This window comes from Pollicipes pollicipes, unplaced genomic scaffold, assembly GCF_011947565.3.
Source record: "Pollicipes pollicipes isolate AB1234 unplaced genomic scaffold, Ppol_2.1 Scaffold_4295;HRSCAF=5057_pilon_pilon_pilon, whole genome shotgun sequence".
Lineage (NCBI taxonomy): Eukaryota > Metazoa > Arthropoda > Thecostraca > Pollicipedomorpha > Pollicipedidae > Pollicipes > Pollicipes pollicipes.
The window spans coordinates 38,759,278-38,780,935 of NW_023596461.1; the positions used below are offsets into that span (position 1 = coordinate 38,759,278).

At 51.7% G+C, this 21,658-nt stretch overlaps 1 protein-coding gene across 1 annotated transcript; it reads right to left on the reverse strand.

The window, feature by feature from the left end:
• Nucleotides 1-902: 902 nt before the first annotated feature.
• On the reverse strand, nucleotides 903-20,465 carry LOC119096951 (dual oxidase maturation factor 1). Its single transcript, XM_037219952.1, has 10 exons — nucleotides 20,336-20,465; nucleotides 17,274-17,504; nucleotides 16,981-17,038; nucleotides 16,414-16,551; nucleotides 14,086-14,190; nucleotides 13,629-13,782; nucleotides 8,071-8,282; nucleotides 7,443-7,559; nucleotides 4,518-4,633; nucleotides 903-1,545 (listed from the first exon to the last, which is right to left on the reverse strand). Exons 2-10 carry the CDS (start codon nucleotides 17,433-17,435, stop codon nucleotides 1,414-1,416), a joined length of 1,194 nt encoding a protein of 397 aa, XP_037075847.1. The 5' UTR covers nucleotides 17,436-17,504; nucleotides 20,336-20,465; the 3' UTR covers nucleotides 903-1,413.
• Between the last annotated feature and the right edge of the window lie 1,193 nt (nucleotides 20,466-21,658).

The window sequence follows — 21,658 nt, forward strand, 5'->3', positions numbered from 1 at the left end:
ACTTGTGAGAAAGGACACCTCTACTCAATCATTTGAATCTTTCTTAATATGTCATACCCCTCATTGTTCGTATTGAAAGACATACAATATGTAAATATCAAACGCGTTCTTTATTACGACTAGTAGTGTGCCAATCTCTCACATGAAGTGGTCTACAAAGGGATCAAGCTTGTTTGGGATACATATAGTGGATCAAAGCAGAGCTCGTCTAGTCCGTATCGGGTGGCGACGGCCACTAGCAGAATCCGCTAGAGTCAATTTAGTCGCAGACTAGGACTTAACTCTAGGGCTAAAAAGAAAGACAGAAGTGTAATTTTGTGACAAAAAATTGACAGCATAATTTAGACACTATTTGAAATAAATGTCCTAATTATATCTTGCTAGTGTGCGTGACACTACCCAATGGTGTTATTAAACGCAACTGGTTCTGATGTTTCACTTTAAGTATTTTTTTCAATACATCCCAAAGAAAGAACACTCCTTCAACACGATATGGCTGCGCACTGCAGGAAATGGCCATGCAAATGGCTATCTCAGTTCAAAAACCCATACAAATGCGAACAGCCCTTTGAAATCAATGATAACCCATGTCAGAGTCGATCCCTATAACGGCAAGTGGGGTGAGAAGGATGTTGTTGCCCATACAGAGGGTAGGAAATCGAAGGACTTTTGCGAGACTTCATGATTGTCGATGGCCACGGAGGATCGGCGGACTTGAACAGCGGACAGCCCTCGATCACAGCAATGGGCCGAATGGGTGTGTTGTGCGCGGGTGGGCGTACGTCCCAGAATGAAGGCACCCAGCCGATCTGTCGTGCACAGATAGTGCAGAAATCGTTCACCAACATACAACACTGAGAGGATAGCCCATTGTTTTTGACGTGCATACTTGACGCTCAATGTTTTAAGTTAACATTGCATTTATTGAAACGACACGATTAATTCAAGGTACGCCAGGAGGAAGCTCGATTACTTGTTCATGGCATTAGCAAAGTGCGGCCGTGTGCCTCAAAAGCCACAGTGATCGGACCATACACGTGATAGGACATTTACGGTTCTAGAGAGCGTTGGAGGAAACGGACACAGTTGAACCGAATGAAAGTGACTAAATCGAGCAAACAATGGTCCTTGCTGCGGCAGTCTTGCCCTCGCACCTCTTCACACCTCACACCTCACACCTTGCCCTCACACCTCTTCGACGCCGCCGATCGTTTGCGCCGCGGACGTGCCCGTTTGGTGCGCACTCGTCCGGTGCGTTGGCGCGCCGTGTGATCCTGCGTCTGGCTTCTGGTTCGTCGGCGGCCACGCTGGTGCGCTGCGGCCGTGCGCAACCACCGGTCGCGCTCGACCGCAGGTCAAGGAGCGCCGCTGCCGCCGGGCGCCCGGTCAGCCGCTGGGCGCGGGGTCGCCGCCCTACTCGTGGATGGAGCCGGCCTGGGTCATGAAGCGCGTGCGCGGCGCCACGTCCGGCCGCCGGGTCTTCTGCAGCACTGACAGGCGTGTGCGCCGCTTCAGCAGCCGTGTCACCTCCTGGTCGTGTCCGGCCTGAAACACGCCGCACGAGGTCGGCACCACAGTGTGGCCCTCTGAAGTAGGCGGCGCGGATCGGTACATCGGTACACCTCCTGGTCGTGTCCGGCCTGAAACACGCCGCACGAGGTCGGCACCACAGTGTGGCCCTCTGAAGTAGGCGGCGCGGATCGGTACATCGGTACACCTCCTGGTCGTGTCCGGCCTGAAACACGCCGCACGAGGTCGGCACCACAGTGTGGCCCTCTGAAGTAGGCGGCGCGGATCGGTACATCGGTACACCCTCCTGGTCGTGTCCGGGCCTGAAACACGCCGCACGAGGTCGGCACCACAGTGTGGCCCTCTGAAGTAGGCGGCGCGGGTCGGTACATCGGTACACCTCCTGGTCGTGTCCGGCCTGAAACACGCCGCACGAGGTCGGCACCACAGTGTGGCCCTCTGAAGAAGGCGGCGCGGATCGGTACATCGGCGCCACCTCTTGGATATCCTCGAATACTCGGCGGGAATTGCAGATATGCGTATACGCTCTTGACCCTCATCTACAGAAGCACATGGTGGGATAAGCAGGCTTTGGGTTTTGGTTTGGGGAAGGGGGGGGGTGCAAAGCTGAAGACCTCTGGCATAGTAGTGAATACGTGAAATAGTGTTACAATCAAAGGAATGTGATGCCTACAATACATTTCGATTCAATGGAATGCCATCCTCACCAATGCCTTCTTCTTTAGATGGACATTGGTGTGAAATATGCACATAAAACACGTTGGTCGCACTAAAGGATACAGATGTTGTGAACCCCGAGTCGACGTAAAGTATCGCCGGGGAGATTTTTAAATATTTCCTCCATAAAATTCTTCATCCACTACCACTCTGCAAACGCCAGATATGTCGCGGAGTGTCACTGATGCAGGGCATCGGCATTAAGTGATATTGAATTGCGTCTGGATAGGAGCCGATCCAGGAATGCGCTGTGCTGCTAGGAGTCTCAGTTGAAACTAATCTCATGCGCCGTGAGTCAGCGTCATAATTGAAACCACTGGAGCGGAAAGAGGCAAGTGGCTGAAGGGTGGGCTACTTTCGCCGCTAGCTCCTGGCTTGGAATTAACCATCTATTTCTCAGCCACTCGACTTCCCTCCGAAGGTGTATCCGGCTACTCGACTTCCCTCTGAAGATGTATCCGGTTACTCGACTTCCCTCTGAAGATGTATCCGGTTACTCGACTTCCCTCTGAAGATGTATCCGGTTGCCCGCGGTCAGCCTGGGGCGTGCTTTGAATTGACCCTTTCAAGGGCGCGTGGACCTAACCCTCTCGTCCGCAACCGGTATCAAATCTGCCAAGGCGATTCTCTGCGTTAGTGCAGACGTTGCCGACACCTCTTAGATGCTACTAGAACTACAAAAGTGAATTCATTAATGTCGAGATAATAATCACCCGGTACGTTCGCCAGTTGCTGTTTGACGGTCGTGATATGAGAGAATGAGTTTCTGAACTGGTATGTTGGCCCCCTCCGTCGAGTAAGATGATAAAGATAACGCATAACATGATCAGGTATTAGAATGCTGTAAGTAGATCGTTTCAGATAGGTCGGGGTTTAGCAATGAAATTTTGTACAGGAAACTTTGTAACTTAAAGTAATATTACGCCTGACGCAGGTCCGGGACGTGATAGGAACGCCGGATCCAGTCAGACTCCTACCAGTAAGACTCAAATAGCAGAGGAGATAAATTGTCCCAGCGCAGTGCTGCCAGAAAGCTCCAATGAGCAGAACTTATATCCCATTATAGTTCATGAAAATTATATTTACTGTACTGCAAGAGACAAACGAAACCTCACGTCGCAAAGACAAAATAGGCGTTTCAAAATATCGTTGCGACCTCTGAAATCGGATGCATGAAGACCATCACAGAACACAACTGTACTTCTGGATGATGACCATATGTCCGTTTGAAGGATGACAAGCTGAACACGAACAAAGGATAGAAGACTGGTGACAAAGAAAACACCAAGCCTCCAATGCGACACGCTACAAGACGGCAGTTTCCACCAAAGGTCGTGTGAGTGCGCTTCTGGGAAGGGGCTTTCAAACGAACGCCATGAATCAATGTCTACTATGTAATGAGTGTCTCATGATACTTGCAAACTTCACATAGCAACGCCACACTTGTGAGGAAATGATTTTCGACCGGATCTCGCATTAGCACAATATGCACAGGGCGTTGAAGATGAACTGAGAAGAGTGTAAATACTATTTGTTGGGAAAGACGAAAGTCCACCAGCGATTCAGGAAGCCATATCTATCGAAAAATTATCGGGTGCCTCGAATTAAACGCGCAGCGATAGAGACAAAGCACCGAGCAAAGCAGCTTTGTCACAGCGAGTACGACCCAATTTGACTCTGAACCTGAAGAGTTGTGTCAACGCTCGACAAAGCATGTTCAAAAAAGGTTCCAACAACTGGCGCAAAATAACCGCTGCCGTCAACGCACCCGTAAGCCCAAATAACGAACTAGAGGGCAAGCAACTGCTGACCAAGGCTACACAAGCACACACACACACACACACACACACACACACACACACACACACACACACACACACACACACACACACACACACACACGCAGTGCGTGCGTGCGTGAGTGTGTGTGTGTGTGTGTGTGTGTGTGTGTGTGTGTGTGTGTGTGTGTGTGTGTGTGTGTGTGTGTGTGTGTGTGTGTGTGTGTGTGTGTGTGTGTGTGTGTGTGTGTGTGTGTGAGTGTGTGTGTTGTGTATGTTTTGTGTGTGTGTGTGTGTGTGTGTGTGTGTATGTGTGTGTGTGTATGTTTGTGTGTGTTTGTGTGTGTGTGTGTGTGTGTGTGCGTGTGTGTTTCAGACCCAAATTTAATCGCTCCGCATGAATATTTCAACACGCTTACCGTCCCAACAACGAGTTAATGGGCACTTTTTGTGTATCGTTGTCTCACACCGATGCACATAATGATGTTTTACCTCCTGTTTATTTTCTGCGTCATTTGCAGTGGCCGGAGGCATTTCACCTAATTCTACATTTCCCGGAGAAGCTTCCTTCGCCGTCTTCTTTGTCTCGATCTTGAGCTCTTCAGCCGCTGAAAACAGAAAAAAATGACTATAATTGTGATTCACTGTAAAATGCTGTAAAAGTAGACATGAGCTGTGTAGTCACGCAGTGAAACTGCTGAAGCAACTGTAATTTCTGTGTGTGGCGATGGTCGACTGCCATGCACCGCACTGTGCCTCCGCATCCGTTTTGCACCGCGTGCTACGCCTCGCGATCCGTTTCGCACCCCCACGACACACGCCGCACTCAACGCCGCACCTCCGTGCCACGCGCCACGCCTACGCGCGTCGCGCTGCAGAACGACTATGATATCACTCGAGTAATTACATGAGAATGACTGCGCCGCAGAGCGACTGTGAGATCACTCACGTAGTCTCATAGTCACGTGACCAATGAGGAAAGAATGACCGAGGCCAAAGATCACTGGAGGTGGCGGTGCACGGTGGGGGGGGGGGGGGGGGGGGTCAGGCACAAGCTCACTGCTTCACTGCGAGGTGGGAGCTGCGCCCAAGCAAGTAGGCACATCACGCATTCTTGGCAGCAACTGAGGTTGACGGTAATTGCAGTCCGCGTTTAGACTTCCAGTTGTGGGGGGACCACTTACAGCATCTTCCAGTGTTGGGTTGCGAATCCTGGGATATCGCTTATCGCGTTGGCATATTTGCCTGATTTGTGACATGTCAGCACAGACACGATCAAAGTCTACAATCAGCGATGTAGCAGCTAGCGTGGTAGTCCCCATCTTACTTGCGACTCTTGTGAAACATTATGTCACAGACCGGTCTCGACGACATCAGTATTACTGTGTGAAAATAGGGCTTAACTAACATACAACCCAGCTGAAACCCGCTGCTTCATGTTTCTTTCATTCCCTACCTTAGCAACCAACTGGTTTTGTCAAAGAACTAATGCGGTGACTAAACTAAGGTCGGGTGATCAGTTCACAGTTCGTGACCAGTTCACTGGCTGTTGTTTATTTCAGTTCGGTTCGTTTGTGAACGCTTGCGACTTCGCCGCCTGCCGATCTGTCGGCTGTTCCAGAACACGCTATGTTCTCAAACAATCAGCAATCTGTTTTCGAACGTACTGCGTCATTATTTTATGCAAAAGAACACGTGACCCAATCTTGGATCATTATTCTCCTGCCTTTTTGATTTCACAGAATTTCACATCCCAATTTTCAGGGGGTCTGGTTATAGTTCGGGTATTGCAGAGCAAGAGAGAGAGAGAGAGAGAGAGAGAGAGAGAGAGAGAGAGAGGAGAGAGAGAGAGAGAGAGAGAGAGAGAGAGAGAGAGAGAGAGGAGAGAGAGAGAGAGAGAGAGAGAGAGAGAGAGAGAGAGAGAGAGAGAGAGAGAGAGAGAGAGAGAGAGAGAGAGAGAGAGAGGAGAGAGAGAGAGAGAGAGAGAGAGAGAGAGAGAAGAGAGAGAGAGAGAGAGAGAGAGAGAGAGAGAGAGAGAGAGAGAGAGAGAGAGAGAGAGAGAGAAGAGAGAGAGAGAGAGAGAGAGAAGAGAGAGAGAGAGAGAGAGAGAGAGAGAGAGAGAGAGAGAGAGAGCGAGAGAGAGAGAGAGAGAGAGAGAGCATTTCGGCTTCAGGTCGCCTGCCGTTGCTGATATTGGTCAGAAGCGTGTTCGTACCCGTTGGCCTTGATTTGCATGGACCGGCATAAGCAGAGGCGTTTGCTGAACATATTCTGGTCATGTGGGTTCTAGGTTTCTAATCGTCGCTTTGGTGCTAATCTCAGCAGCTTGGCTGGCGGCGTGGGCGCACGGGAAATTGAAGAATGCGTACACTATACGTAAAGTGGGACCACCGGCATTAAATCGGCGGAGAAGAGCGAAATGAAAGGCTCAGACGTCATGAGCAGTATATATATATATATATATATATATATATATATATATATATATATATATGCAACAAGCACGTGTTCTTAGAGCGGAATATGCTTATTCAAATGTTCTCTCCTATCGCGCCGTTGCTTTCTGTGCGATGCTGTGCGTGACTAGATTGATAATGTTACGATATGGGACTGGAGGGGAATAAAAGACATGATCTAAGCCTAGTTTCAAAAATATCACAAAACACGACGAATTTGTCCAAAATCTGCGGTAAACTTGACAACGTAACTCAAATAATGCTATTTAACGACCAAAAGATCAAGGAAGCATTCGAATAATTCAGAAGGACTAACGTGGTGGACAAACGAAAAGGAGCTGCAGACAATATGTACAGCAAATACAAGCTGTAGGTCAGCTTTTTAATGATTGAAGGAAGTTAGGACGTGGAAACGAAGGGCTTGGGCAAAATGAAGGGCGTGACCATTCGGTGTTGCGTTAACTATATGGCCTGAATTCGGTAGCTGCGAAAAAATCATATCCGGCATGCACTGCGACGTGTTGGTATCATGTGTGACACTTGGCGCACCAGCACGGCGCACAGCACAGCGTGGCACAACATGTACTGCCCTCTACTTCAGTCACTCTTCACTCCTAAAACGATTCATAACGCAGTCAAGGCATACACAGTGAAAAAGTACACAGGTATTCGTTACAAATGCCCGCAGGGATTTGTTCACGCTTTTTGCAGGACGACCACTGCATGTAGTCTATTTTGCGTCAGGAAAAAAACCTGGACGGAAGGTCCGTCATAGCAAATGCGTCGGCAAACAAACAAGCTCTTCTCGATATAAGCGCAATTTTACATTTTGCCTTGGCGACATGCACGCTGCGGCAGACGTTTCGTCACATCAAACTGTTCGGTATTCCCCAACTGTCAATGGGATAAAGGGCGCTTATTATGCTGTTTTGCACATGCTCAGCTCAGTGTTATGACCTACTGTAGTAGTGCTCCTCGTAGTTCTGCAGCGGGTCGATGCCGAAAAAGTCGGCCAGCTCGTCTGGGTAGCGGAAGTCCAAGAAGCCCACCACCAGACCAACCAGAACGCAGAATAGCCCTGCAACAAACCAACCGAGGGAAGCTATCGATCGGGGTGCATTCAGAAGATCCTACGGAGCCATGCGCCTCTCTTAAGATGGAGAAAAACACATATCCCGTTAGGCCTGCTCCATGCAGGATCGTCGCTAGATTCGAAGCACGGCACATTTATAGGCTCTATTTTGGCCCCGCCCTGTCCGTCGTCGCCCTGCAAAGGGAGTGGGAGGGTGCCGCGCGAGATTGATGCTGGACCCGCCATGCCCGTCGCCCTGCAGAGGGAGCAGGAGGGTGCCGCGCGAGATTGATGCTGGACCCGCCCTGCCCGTCGCCCTGCAGAGGGAGCAGGAGGGTGCCGCGCGAGATTGATGCTGGACCCGCCCTGCCCGTCGCCTTGCGGGGGGAGCGAACGGGTGCCGCGCGAGATTGATGCTGGACCAGCCCTGCCCGTCACCTTGCAGAGGGAGCGAACGGGTGCCGCGCCCTGCAGTGCGTGCCGCTCGGCCGCTCGGGACCGTGGCGCAGCTGCTCACCGTTGACGAGTGTGAGCCAGAAGTGAACGCCGTACGAGGTGCGCAGAGCGCCATCCTCGAACGGGATCACCAGCGGCACGGGGTTTCTGACGCTCGCCCAGATCACGCAGCCGCAGATTTGCAGCAGGCCCGTAAGCAAGGTGAAGAAGGCGCCGTAGTGCAGCACCATGAAGTAGAAGATGTTGGCCATCAGGTAAGTGGGGAACGCCGCCCTGCAGGAGGGGCATAACTGCATTAATGAAAACAATAACTGCTAGTCAAATTGTGCCCGTTCACAACCTTTACCTATCGTCGGACGGCAGCTGCTGTCACTAACGTGCCAGGCTAGAACACAGTAGAATAGTCTCGCTTTGCTTGAGAGTGGGGGAAATAAGACCTCAAGTCATATCTTGACATGAAGAGCCATGAGGTTTCCACTTCCACTTCCTCAGCACACCTGATCCGCCGTCCCTGCTAGGGAGTTGTGAACACCTTTCGCCATTTGGTCCGTAGTTGAGATAGTGTTATCGAATGGCTCCGGGTTTCTGGTTGCTAACTTACAAAGGTTTTGTGGCTTACATTTCCGGTCGAAAATTGTGTTCGCACCCAGGGCAGAATGTAACGCTTTGTTCCAGGCAGGATGCAGCATTGGTACATTTACCAACAGTGGCTAATACTAAATATTGTATTGAGGATAGCTGGCAACATAGCACAAATGATATACAAGGTTGCGGCACTCAGGACACCTCAGCTGGCTGCCACAGCGGCGGGGGTTGGAGCCACAATGAGGCACGGTTGGAGTCGGAGACAATCAGAAGGGCGGCACAAGGATGGTCCACTTCACTCTGACGCGGTGCATGAAGTAAACAAGCAAGATACTTGTAAGCTTGCATCGCTTTTGTACAGCAGAGGATAAGAGCATTCTCGCCTTTTGTAGTGTCGAGGATAGGAGCATCCTCGCCTCATACCAACTAAAATATGCAGACAAACCTCGTCGGGCTCATCGCTGGAGAGGTCAGAACGCTTGCTTGTCAGTGAGTGAAGGCAACAAGAAAACAAGACGGCTAATATACCAAAATCATGACCTAAAACAGAAATGGCCTGGTCTTAAATGCTTTAAAGGATTCCTGAGCAGCCCTCCGCAGCACTCTATCCGGTCCCCCCCCCCCCCCTCCCCCCAGCCCGAAACAGCCTCTCAGGGGCGACGACCTTCAACAGAGAAAACGCGAAAAGCTTTTCAACAAACCGGTGATCGGTATGGATGGGCATGAGATTGAGCCGTGAAAGAGTATGAAACCTGGACGAAATGGGATGAATAGCCATTGAGACGCCAAGGGGCACGGTGGTTTGCAAGGGCGCCAGTTAAGTGGAAGGAATGACCCCGGGTGAACATGACCAGCTGGTCACGGTGTGCTTGGCCGTCAGCACCGCCGAGAATGCTGCACGCCCGATGTCCGTCCCCACGCAGACTAGGTAACACGAGCGGATCCGACGGAGCAGATGTAAGGCCCGAATAAAACACGATTGAGTGAACTGGAAGCACCAACAGGTCCGGCTGGATAATGGCGTCCAACCTTATTCTCTTCATGAAGCATTTCACCTGACTGCTACGTGTGGGGCTGGCCGTGCGATCAAGCGCCACACACACTGCCTTGAATTCCGCCCTGATCGCCGAAGGGCTCAACCCATGTACGCATACTGAAATGTATGCGTTTGTGCGTGTATGCATACGTGCGTGCGCGTGTGCATGCGTGCGCACGTGCGTGGGTGCATGCATGCGTGCCTGCGAGCGCGTGTGCATTTGCAGCAATTGACATGATTCCCTGTTTTAGCGCTGTGACACAGTCCTTGGATAGCCACGAGTCCTCCATGGATAGACCAACTACACGTCTATGCCTGTGTAGGATCTGTCCGTGCCTATGTGACTCGGTGGTGAGATTAAACCCGTTACGGTTCGAACGCTGTATACCTGCGGACATTGGGGCGCATAAGGAAAGAAAATAATTATCAAGACGTTTATATATTCTCAGCATTTAATACGAGTATGGCGCGCCTGCGACAGACGTTGCTAATAATTGGCGCTGAAACGGCGGGTGCTTTGTGCGTCCTGCATAACGTTGCCGCCGCTCCGGCTTCGCGCGTTGGAGTTGTGGACATGGTTTTTCAGCAGCAAGGAGGGACGTGTCTGGCGAAGATGGGTGAAAGGTGCGTATTGTTTCACACATGAATGCTCCTTCGATACCCTGATGCATCATCCAATCTTCCTCGTCATTTTTTTCACGGGTGAAAACATGGTATACTTACCGTGGAATTGCACGAGGTTAGATCAGTTAGTTTGATGAACCAAGGTCTTTGCGAACAAAACAAAATTGAGAATTTCTTTTAAGCATCAATTGGATCTCACACCTAACAGCATATCTGTATGCCTGCATTAACGAACATGTGCATACATTGAGTGTTTCATTTGCTTACACCATAAAGGCTGGCAATGTCTGATTTGCAACATACATCACCTGATCATAATACCAACACGCATGGCAACAATCTACATTCCAGCACTTTCTGGTCATGCCCACATCTAAAACTAAATTGATCTTGTACATTATTCTAGGGTCTACACATCTGAATCCTTTTGAACCTGACTTCTGGCTTCAGAAGCAGCACACTTATATGCAGGAGCAATGACTGGGATTCAGCTGTTGCCTGTTCATTGTTAATGGCCTCCAATAAGCAATGAATGTTCATGAATTATAATTTTGCATACTGCATGGAAGCGTTTTTAACAGGTTTGACAAAAGTATCAATACTATGCAACCTAAGGTTTCTAGCACAAGTTTCCCATGGTATCAGCACCTACAAAAACCCTCAGAATTCTGACCTCGCCATGCGGGAAGTAAGTCTGATAGAAATACTGAAGAAATCATAATGCTGTGATGGTGATCATATGCAAACAAAACATCAGGAACTTCAGCCCAGCGTGGTCTGGGCTATGCTGGCACACCCATGCACCAAACAGTCTGCACATTGATCTTACCTCCATGCCATTCAGCAGATGCCTTTTGCTGACTGCATTGTTGACCTCATTCAGCTGTTTGACAAGGCCTTATTCATTCGAGCACCTTTGGTACCACTGTACAATGTATGTTGACATTTTGCTGGATGCTACATTGCAGTAGGATGAAGTTGGTCTCTTTTGAGGGAGTATTGCCCACTGAACGTCCTTGTAATGATCATGCTTCTGAGCCTTGTGTCAGGCTTGCATTTCCCAACCCAACCGAATGCTACATTTCTTCTGGCCAGTACACAAACCTATGTTGGTGTTTGATTATCCATGGGAACTTCCAATTTTTTTAAAGACAATTAAAAGCAGGTATCATGTGTATCATGGCAAAAGTATCACCATGTGTTTTGACATTTCCAGTTTTCACTCTGTTGGATTTTATTGATGACAAACACTATTCATTTCTTAATTCCTTCAATTTTATGAACTTCATTCTTTTCAATGATGTTATAATGGAAAGAGCATAATACCAAGTCAATTGCATGTTCCACTGCATTTCAGTTGCTCTCCTGCATGACCATAAACATGACTACCATTTTCATCTCACAGCTCATGTGGTACAGAGTGACTGAGTGATGTTCATTTAATGCTTGTTTTTTCCTGAACCATTTTCCATCCTTTTCAGATGAAGAGTATCAGCACCCAGAAGTTCTATGGGACACCTCAGAATACAGTTATCAAATCATCTCTTGCTCTCGTTGCCAAGTCTTTAAACACCAAAATCTTCAAGGCTCTTTGTTTTCCTGTTCGGCAAAAAGCAAGGTGTACTGTCAGTGTGCCAGTTCTGTTTAAAGACCTTCATTACTTTGTGGTCAAAAGTGTGGACACTATCCTAAATAATAGTGAGACACACAAGCAAGGATGGCATGTGCGTTGTGTTAGTGCAGTGGGAGATACCAATAAAGTAGTGCCTTCTGAGTGCACTGTAAGGGTGGGGAAGATGAGAAAGGACAAGGAGTATGTGATGGAGGGTGATGTGATGAAAGAAAAGGAGAGACAACATGGGTATGAGCTGGTAGTGACCATGTGGCATAAGCGCAGAACTGGAGCCCTTACGCCCTATCTCCGTATTCTTGGCCACCACTGTCATGAAATTAATTCACGTGTGGGTCGCCTAGGTACCTTTGAACAACAAAATGAATTAAAACTAGATCATTTCGTGACCTCAACATATTTCAGTGCAGCAAACTTCAAACAGGCCCCAAAGCAGATCCTTTTGAGGCGAGCAAGGGTCCTGAATCACCTGCTCTGTGGGTCAAAGAAGGGCGCGTCCAATGCGTGAGTGTGCCGTGGCGGCTGTACATCGCAGGCAGACTTTCTAGAACGCTGCGAGGAAGCGCTGCCTCTACGGAGACGCGGCCAGTGACCCAGCCGCATGGAAGATGGTGCGACCGGGCTGGACAGCCACCCAAGCCGTGGTGTCGCCCTCGCGCGTAGGCGGGTCGTCGTGGTATCGGCGGCACCGCCGCCAACTGTTATGGTTGGCCTTCAAATTTGTGTGCAATAAAGAAACCTCGTTATTTTTACTGGTTTTCGTTCAGAACCTGGATTTTTGCTATGTCTGTTGATTCTACGGTTGTGCTGAGTTACACTTGCTATATTCTAAGCGCCATATTGATGAAATAAGACCTTCAATTTTCTGCGCAGACAGACGCGGCGCCGTGACCAGATTCGGACACGTTGTGCAAAGGGGGGAGGGGGGGGGGGGGCGGGGCAGCAAAGTGCAGTGACTATGCCGAACATTTTTTAATTTTCACATTCTCTGGTTCTGCTGAATCAGCTGCTGATGCCAGGGCCCCGTTATCCTTGTAGTGAAGCAGCTCACATCAATACATACGTTTATGCGCAAACACATTTGCACCTGACCGTTTTCATGTTTATGCGTAAAACCATTCACGCATATACATTTCTGCATTTATGCATGAATGTTAAAACTTGTAGACAAGCGTCGACCTGCGCACGACTGTCCTGTCACTGACAAGGACAGAATACGCGCACGCCACATCACGGACGTCCTGCGCGCAGGTGACATCCGTGATATCCGTTAGTTTAACTGAAATTCGCGACGACACACTAAATTACACCAGGAGATGCGTAACACCATCAAACGGGGAATTAAATTGTCTATCATTATCCGCCCTAGCAATGAAACGATATGATATTTTAACGACCTGGTGCTGCGTAATTTGAATGTTCCGCGTGGGCGCTCCGCGCGGCAATTGAGTTTACACGTGGCAACCATCTTGACATTGCTCTGATTTAATTACTTTGGCGACGACATGCTCAAAGCTTAACAACTATTTTTAATACCGTCATGTAAAGAATTAAATTCTGCACCAAAATATGGACTAGCAAATGATGATTTATGACTCCATGGCACACGGCGCACGCGCAAACACAAAATTTTACTTCTGAGACAACAACACTGCGGTAAACACACTAGTTCAATATCCTGCCACCAGGGTCGGCCGCGGCGCCACTAGTAGTCATGTCCGCTCATGGAACGTAACGCACTCACCAGATGACGATGTGGGCGTACCAGCCCGCCCGCATGTAGTGACGGCCGAAGCGGATGCCCTCGCCGTCGAGCGTGAAGTACTCGGCGATCCAGAGGATGGGCAGCGGAGCACCACGGTACTGCGCCTGCCGAAACTCGCGCTGGATCTCTCCGGCTGGAACAGGCACCAGGCACCCGCTCCAGTCACCCATAGTACTCCTTGGCGTAGGCCACGCCCCCTGGCTTGGCGCGGAGTCCTGAGTGCAGTGGTCTGGAGGTTTGCTCCTAATATCCTTGTAACATCGGCATGCGGCCCATTATGTGCACAGAAACACGAGGTTGGTGCGCAAGCGTGCTGGTGATATGCACTCGTGCTTGCATCACGGTCCCGTCTATCCTGCGGCGGACGGCTTCACCGGAGACCATCGGTGAGGCGTGCAGGTGACGTGTCGGCAAGGTGGCCATGCAGCCAACTCACCGAACGGGCCGAAGCCGAGCCGACCCTGGCCCCAGCTCCACCAGAAGCGCTCGTTGTAGTTGATGGTCTCGCCTGTCAACTCGTGCGGCACGTCGTCCTCCGGAACTGGTGGCAGCGCAGAGCGGTGAGGAAGACACCAGCACCGCTCCCCCTCCAGCCGCCAGTCGGCGTACCCGCCGAGCGCGGCAAGCGGCGCTCGCTTATGTGCAAACACCGCCATTGTGACGCAGGTGAGACGACCATTGGGCAAACATTGGCTGGCGCTGCTGAGTTATACTTGACAATCAGCTTAACGCAGGTGAGACGACCACTGGGCAAACATTGGCTGGCGCTGCTGAGTTATACTTGACAATCAGCTTATGCTTAATCGGACGCACAGAACAATCGTGCACGTCTCAACGGACACACAGAACTTGAATGTGTGCGCACGGCCAAGTTTCACGCAGCAGCTGAGACCACGGTCTCATCATGAAAACTGAGTATTGACGGGCCGTTTCTGAAACCATCAGGCTTTCGTAAAGAATGCCCTCTGGAATCTTGCAATGTTGTTACAACTTAACATCAGCGCTACCCTCCGTGAGACTTTAGTGAAACCATCAGCTGGCCGATGCACAGGATCCCAATGCTGAAACCAACATTATTTCCATGTTGTAAAATCTTATACCTTACATATGGCTTTACGTTCGCCCCATTTATTTCATACCTAAAACTGATGCTACTAAGGCTAGTTTGAACGAATGCGATCGGTTCCTGTCCGCAGTCCTGTGCGCAGTGGCCACTTCATGGGTGACATTTTTTGCGTCGGGCTTTCTCTACTGTTTATGGTTTTTGCTACTTGGAAAAGTCCCCGCAGGAAACGTACAGAGGAGGCTGTCCCTGTAGTACATAACAGTGTTTGTAGACCACCAGTCTACCATATCTGCCACTAGAAGTAGTTTGCATTCAACACATACCACACGTGTACGTTGCGACGCTGACAGACATGGCTGGCGTTTACATCCTTTTGGCAGATGGCTAGTGTTTACATCCTTTTGACGAACGCTGTCTCCACGCCATTCAACGTGAGTCGCGTTGCAAAGGAAGAACCGATTTTAAATCTTATAGTGCGCTCAAGCGACTTTCAGAGCTTAACGTTTGCAGGAGGGTCGGGGCTGGGCACAGGCAGGGTCGAAGTTGGGCACAGGCAGGGTCGAAGTTGGGCTCAGGCAGGGCCGAGGCTGAGCTCAGGCAGGGCCGAGGCTGAGCTCAGGCAGGTACACGTCGGGCACAGGTTGGGCCCACGTGTCAGCTGGCTCTCGGGATGCCGAGGACAGACCAGCCACACGGACGGCGTCGGCTGGGAGCGGTCCTGGGCCCGCCGTAAGGGGTCCCGTCAGCTGGGTTCGGTGCAGGACCGATGGCGCCGAGAGCACCTGCCTCCGCTGGCCCGGTACCTACCGTGGAGGGTGATGTTGACCCGATGGCGCCGAGAGCACCTGCCTCCGCTGGCCCGGTACCTACCGTGGAGGGTGATGTTGACTCCGCGGAGGCCGAGAGCACCTGCCTCCGCTGGCCCGGTACCTACCGTAGAGGGTGATGTTGACTCCGCGGAGGCCGAGAGCACCTGCCTCCGCTGGCCCGGTACCTACCGTGGAGGGTGATGTTGACTCCGCGGAGGCCGAGAGCACCTGCCTCCGCTGGCCCGGTACCTACCGTAGAGGGTGATGTTGCCTCCGCGGAGGCCGCGAGCACCTGCCTCCGCTGGTCCGGTACCTACCGTGGAGGGTGATGTTGACTCCGCGGAGGCCGAGAGCACCTGCCTCCGCTGGCCCGGTACCTACCGTAGAGGGTGATGTTGCCTCCGCGGGGGCCGAGAGCACCTGCCTCCGCTGGCCCGGTACCTACCGTAGAGGGTGATGTTGACTCCGCGGAGGCCGGGAGCACCTGCCTCCGCTGGCCCGGTACCTACCGTAGAGGGTGATGTTGACCCGATGGCGCCGAGAGCACCTGCCTCCGCTGGCCCGGTACCTACCGTAGAGGGTGATGTTGACCCGATGGCGCCGAGAGCACCTGCCTCCGCTGGCCCGGTACCTACCGTAGAGGGTGATGTCGACCCGATAGCGCCGAGAGCACCTGCCTCCGCTGGCCCGGTACCTACCGTAGAGGGTGATGCTGACCCGATGGCGCCGAGAGCACCTGCCTCCGCTGGCCCGGTACCTACCGTAGAGGGTGATGTTGACTCCGCGGAGGCCGAGAGCACCTGCCTCCGCTGGCGCGGTACCTATCGTAGAGGGTGATGTTGACTCCGCGGAGGCCGAGAGCACCTGCCTCCGCTGGCCCGGTACCTACCGTAGAGGGTGATGTTGACTCCGCGGAGGCCGACCTTCATGCCCACGGCGGCGGTGTCCAGCTCGGTACTGGTGTACGCTTTGTAAGGTGCCCTCGTCGTCAGCCTGGCCACCTCCCACTCCATGCCGAAGTTGCCCACTGAAACCGAGCCGCAACCGGACACTAGATTCAGTAGTGTCCAGACAGCAGCTTAGTGGTCCACGATCGCGAGCAGTTACTTTGTACACGAGAAGGAAGTACCTGGGCACAAGGCCGTGCGGTCGCTATGTGCGTGTTTTTCGTGCATCGGGCCTGCAGTTAGTACCGCAGGGCAGCCCACCGGTCAGACAGCAAGTCTTGCATATCAAAAGCTGAGGTATCAAACTGTCTGACTGCATCCTTCAGGGTGAGCATCGGGGACTAAATGCTATCTAGCATCCGATTCGACGGGTTTGACAGATTCACATTCGGCAGATAGATCCAGCCCGTTCTGTCTGTGTCTCTGAAGATCCTCAAAAGCTCCCCGGAAGCTGCGTGTTTGTCGGTAGCTCCCGCGGGTAACGGCCCAACCGCTCATTAGTGACTTACGCATCAGAATAAGGCCCACCACACAGCTGCACGTGACCCGGATCAGGACGAACCACCTCTGAAAACAGCAGTCACAACGACCTCACAGCAACGACAGTGACGAAGGAAGCGACCGCCACATCAACTGCAACGGTGGAGATAAGAATATCAGAACTATGACTTCAATCGTGACAACAGACGACATCAACTGCAATGCCGGAGATAAGAATATCAGAACTATGACGTCAATCGTGACAACACGATACAAATGTGCGCGGCAGCAATCACGACTTAGCCAATAAAGCAGAGCTCACCCGTTTACCCTTGTAGCCCGGTAGAACGAACAGGAAGCTGATGTAGATAATGGCAAAGGCAAAGATCCAGCCGGCCTCGAGGACATCAGCTGTCACGGGCGTCTTGTTGGAGGGGAACAATGACGCGAAGCCCTCGATTCGACTGGCGCCGTAAAGACCCATCTCGGGGTGATGGTGTCCGGCTTCCGGAACGGATCGCAGCTCGGGACCATTCACAGCCCTGGTTGCTAGCTGTTGAAAGGCAGACGCCATTGTGAATCAACAAGTCAAAAGCCAAAGGGCTTCTGCAATCAACGCCAGTCCGTAGAGTACTGAAAGTCGGTGACAGTCGTTACGCCCACCCAGTAGCGCAGGCAGGGGTGGGGGGGGGGGGGCAGAGGGCACATACGCCTCCCAACCAGGTTTCGAGAAGTCCGAAAGCCTTTCGGGACCTACGATTCAGGGCCCGATTTGAGCGCCCGAAGAGCCTGAAAGGCTACTTGGAGGCCGTATTCAGGGGCCCGGCCCACAGGGCCAAGTAGTTTAATGGATTCAGAGTGCCCTCCGAGTTAATCAGGGGCCTCCGGGATCGACGAGGGCCGATATGTTGGTAAGACACCACCAATAACGCACAGTCGGCTCCGTGCTGGTGTAGGCCTGTGGGCCCATTTTCCAGGCAGTGACAAAGCAGGAACCAGCGGTTTACATTGGTCGGGGCCCTGCCGTCTCTCAGGGCCCCGCAGCGCCTTATAGGAGCTCTGTGTTGGTAAGGGGCCCGAGTGGGCCAGAGGCAGCGCTCGAAGAGGCCTGAAGAGAATGGAGGGCCTACCGGGAACTATGATCAAAAGCCCCATTGGAGGGCTTACGAGCACAAGGAGCTGGTTGGGTCTTATTCAGGGGCACCAGCTTGCGTGAATGAGCCCTCAAATGACAGCCAGAAGGTCATTTGCGTTGATCGGAGACCCCTGAGTTTATATGGATCTGCATGTCGGTCAGACGCCACAAACACCCCACAGCCATCTCTGTGTCGGTAAGGGCCTGAGGGCCCACTTCCCAAGCAGTAATAGAGCCGATGCCAGCAATTTACGCTGGTCGGGGCCCCTGTATCTCTCAGGGACCTGCAGTGCCTAGGAAAGGGTCCTGTGTTTGCAAGGGGCCCCGAGCCGACCAATAACAGTGTTTGATGAGGCTCGAAGAGGGGCCCGGGCGGCCCAGCGGAACCGACGATCAGGGGCTCGGTAGGAGGGCATAGGACCCTGAAGGATTATCTACAGGTCACAGAGGGAGCCGCGCACCATAGGATCATGATCTGATATATCACTCAGAGGATCTCTTGCACAACTTGAGGACTCTGAAACAATTTGGGTGTCTCGGTCGGCCAGAGACCACGAACACGGAGCGGTTGGCTCCCTGTCAGTCTGAGCCCTGAGAGCCCATTTCTCAAGCAGAAGCAAGGCCGGGGCCACGACTTGCACTGGTCTGGGCCCTTTAAATATGGTTGGGGCCCCTGTGTCGGTCAGGGGCCCACAGTGCCTAACAAGTGATCATGTATCGACAAGTGGCCCCGAGTCGGTTGCGGGTTTTGTTTAAGGAGGTCCGAGGAGCAGCCAAAGATCAGGGTTCTGATTGGAAGGCTGAAGGGCCCAAATGACTGGCTGTGGGTCACATTAGGGACCCCGTCCCTGGGGCCAGGATCCCAAATGTCAGTTGGATAATTGCTTGTGCTTATTGGGGCCCTGAGACAGAGCGTTCCTCTATTTCGGCCAGAGATCACCAACACTGCAGTCAGCTACGTGTCTGTCTGAACTCTTGGGGTCAATTTCCCAAGCAAGGACAACGCCGAGCCCGCCATTTGCAGTGGTCGGGCCCCTGAAATAATGCGGGGATCCTGTATCGGTTAATGGCCCAGTGCCCAACAGTGTTAGTTGTGTTGATAAAGGGTCTCAATTCGGTCGGGGAGCATTTGCTTAACAGGCCCGGGGGCGGGATCCAGAATGACAGGGGACCTCTTGCGTTGGTCGGAGCCCTCTGAAAATGAAATGAAACATTATAACTTTTGATGAGTGCCCACATTGAGACAAAAGAAGGGTCCTGTGCCAGTCAGGGTCCCCAGTAGTGGACGATGGACTCTCCAAACCAATCCCAGCATGGGCCCGTCAAGCCAAACTGGAGTTTATGCGTCAATTATTGAACCCCCTGCGGCGATTAGGAATGCTGTTGCATCAATGCCGGTTCCTGCGTCAATCCGGGGCCAACTGCGCGGGTCAGAACGCCTCATGCGTAAGAAAGGGACTAATTTGACATGATGCATCCCTCTAGGGGCCTCCGGATCGACCAGGAGATCCCGCCCTGTGTCGCCAAAATAGCAATTGGAAAACATCCCGTGGTGGAACGGAATGATCCCTCAGCTCCTACCAGCTCCTGGACGAGGGCGTCGTATTCACATTTGTGATGCAGGGGGATGGCAAAAACTTAACGATGAACCCCAAGCCCTTACAGGCCCTTATATTTCAGAACAAGCGTGCAACCAGAGCCTTACAAAGGGGGGGGGTCTCAGGGTTGACAAAGGCCCTCTGACAGTAATATCCCCCTGTAAAAGAAGCTAAAAACTACTGCGAGATCAGTTCTGTCTGATCTTTATAGTTAATAAACTGTAAAACCGTGCGTTAAACAATTGCACGGAATAAATCAACAGCCCTCTTCGTCTTACAGTGGTCCAAAGGACTTTTTCTAACTCGATAAAACTCAAAGGCTTTGTCAGAATATTATCTGGGCTGTACAGAGATATGAAGGACCCCGCGAATATACACTGGAACGCGTCAACAATGTGTTTTAACATGGCCAAACCATGTTTGTGTGGAAATGTTTGACGTTTAGTCAGAATTAGTTAGAGATACAAATTATGTGACGTAGTTCTAAACATGAGCGCTCGCAAATCTTGCAACAAATACCTCCCAGGCCGATATCTGAATTCAGCGTTGGAAATGGCACGACCAACTGATTAAAAACCAAAGCACTAAACGAGCTCAATCCGCACCCTCTGCAAGGTCCGTGTCACCGAGCCTCACTGTGCGTCCTCTCACCTGGGCGAGCGGGGGCGGTGGGTCCGGCGCTGAACGCTGACCAGAGGTGGCTGGACTGCTGCTGGCGCCGCCGGCTGCTCCCTACACGCCGGGCGGAACCCAGCACGGAAGCGTCGCATCTAGAGGCATGCTTATCGCGCACGGCCAGCAACGCCGCCTGCCGAGCCGGGCCGGAGCTGGAGCCAGCCGACCGGAAACCCCTCCGTGCAGACCACTGGCAACCGCCGACCGAGGCTTGCGTCACTCTGAGATACTGATCGACTGAAGTGGCGTTCTGGTCCGAGCTCAGACCAACCGGCATGTCGACATGTGAATGCTGCTGCAGTGATGTAGGACAGTTTGAAAAGATGGTCTGGTGACAGACCGGGCCACTGCCAGTAGGGGTGAGGGGGGAGCAGGAGACATGAGTGTGGTTATGTAAGATCGGTTGGTCTTTGAAGTGTCGCGAGCCGTCTCATGAAACATGATTTTTGCGAGATATGTGAGAGCTCTGTTTGATGTCAAAGTTTCAGTTTTGATTTGGAAGACTTCTGGTCTATTTTGCAGGCACATCCAGATTGCCGTGTTCCGTACAAAGTCGATATTCACATGGGGCTCAGCAGGCAAATAACCGTAAGGGACCGCTGTAGCAGAAATCGGAAACAGGAGGTTTGAGGACCTTAACACTAAGTTTTGAACGCATATTAATTTCCCTTCCGACCACAAAGAAGTGTCCACAACGTGCTCAAAATCCCCTTTCGGATCTCCTCACCGGCTGTCCAGGATACGCCACCGTTGGCCTTGTCCTTCCCAAGCGCTGGATGTAACAAAGCTCCCTGGCTCTGTCCCTGACAATCATGTAGTTCATCGCACATTGCGGGGTCCTAAGCAGCACCTGGGTGCTCACAGTTAAGAAGCCCTTGACCGTCTGTGGCTCCGTGTACGACCTTTGGCTGCAGAGACCGGCAAGAAGCGACGAGACTATTCGAGGCTTCAGATTGTCAAGTGGCTTTTAGCCCGCCATGATGGCTTTTACACTGAAGAACCCAAAATGAGAGTGTTTCTACAACGAGAGAGGAGCAAAAAGGGTGATAAAGCATGCCTAATCTTTGCAGACTTTGCATGCCACTGATATCAACCGATAGATTACATATATGCATGTGGAAAAAGCGCCATGGTATTTCCGGCGTACCACATATTTAAAACATAAGATATTTCCGTTGACAGTTATCGCAGTAAGCCTTTACAGGAACTAAGTGGTCCAAAAAGCCTTCTCACAAGAATCGTCATAGGTGTATGTGTTTTCACCACACATAATTGTAGCAAAACAAAAATAAATACAAG

What these genes read in the sequence shown, in the direction of transcription:
- LOC119096951 (XM_037219952.1), bottom strand. Translation starts at nt 17,435, where the DNA reads ATGGGTCTTTACGGCGCCAGTCGAATCGAGGGCTTCGCGTCATTGTTC. An exon ending in CTGGCTCACACTCGTCAACG is followed by an intron (nt 7,560 to 8,070) that starts GTGAGCAGCTGC and finishes GGTTTGTTGCAG; the next exon opens with GGCTATTCTGCGTTCTGGTT. An exon ending in CTACGAGGAGCACTACTACA is followed by an intron (nt 4,634 to 7,442) that starts GTAGGTCATAAC and finishes TTCTGTTTTCAG; the next exon opens with CGGCTGAAGAGCTCAAGATC.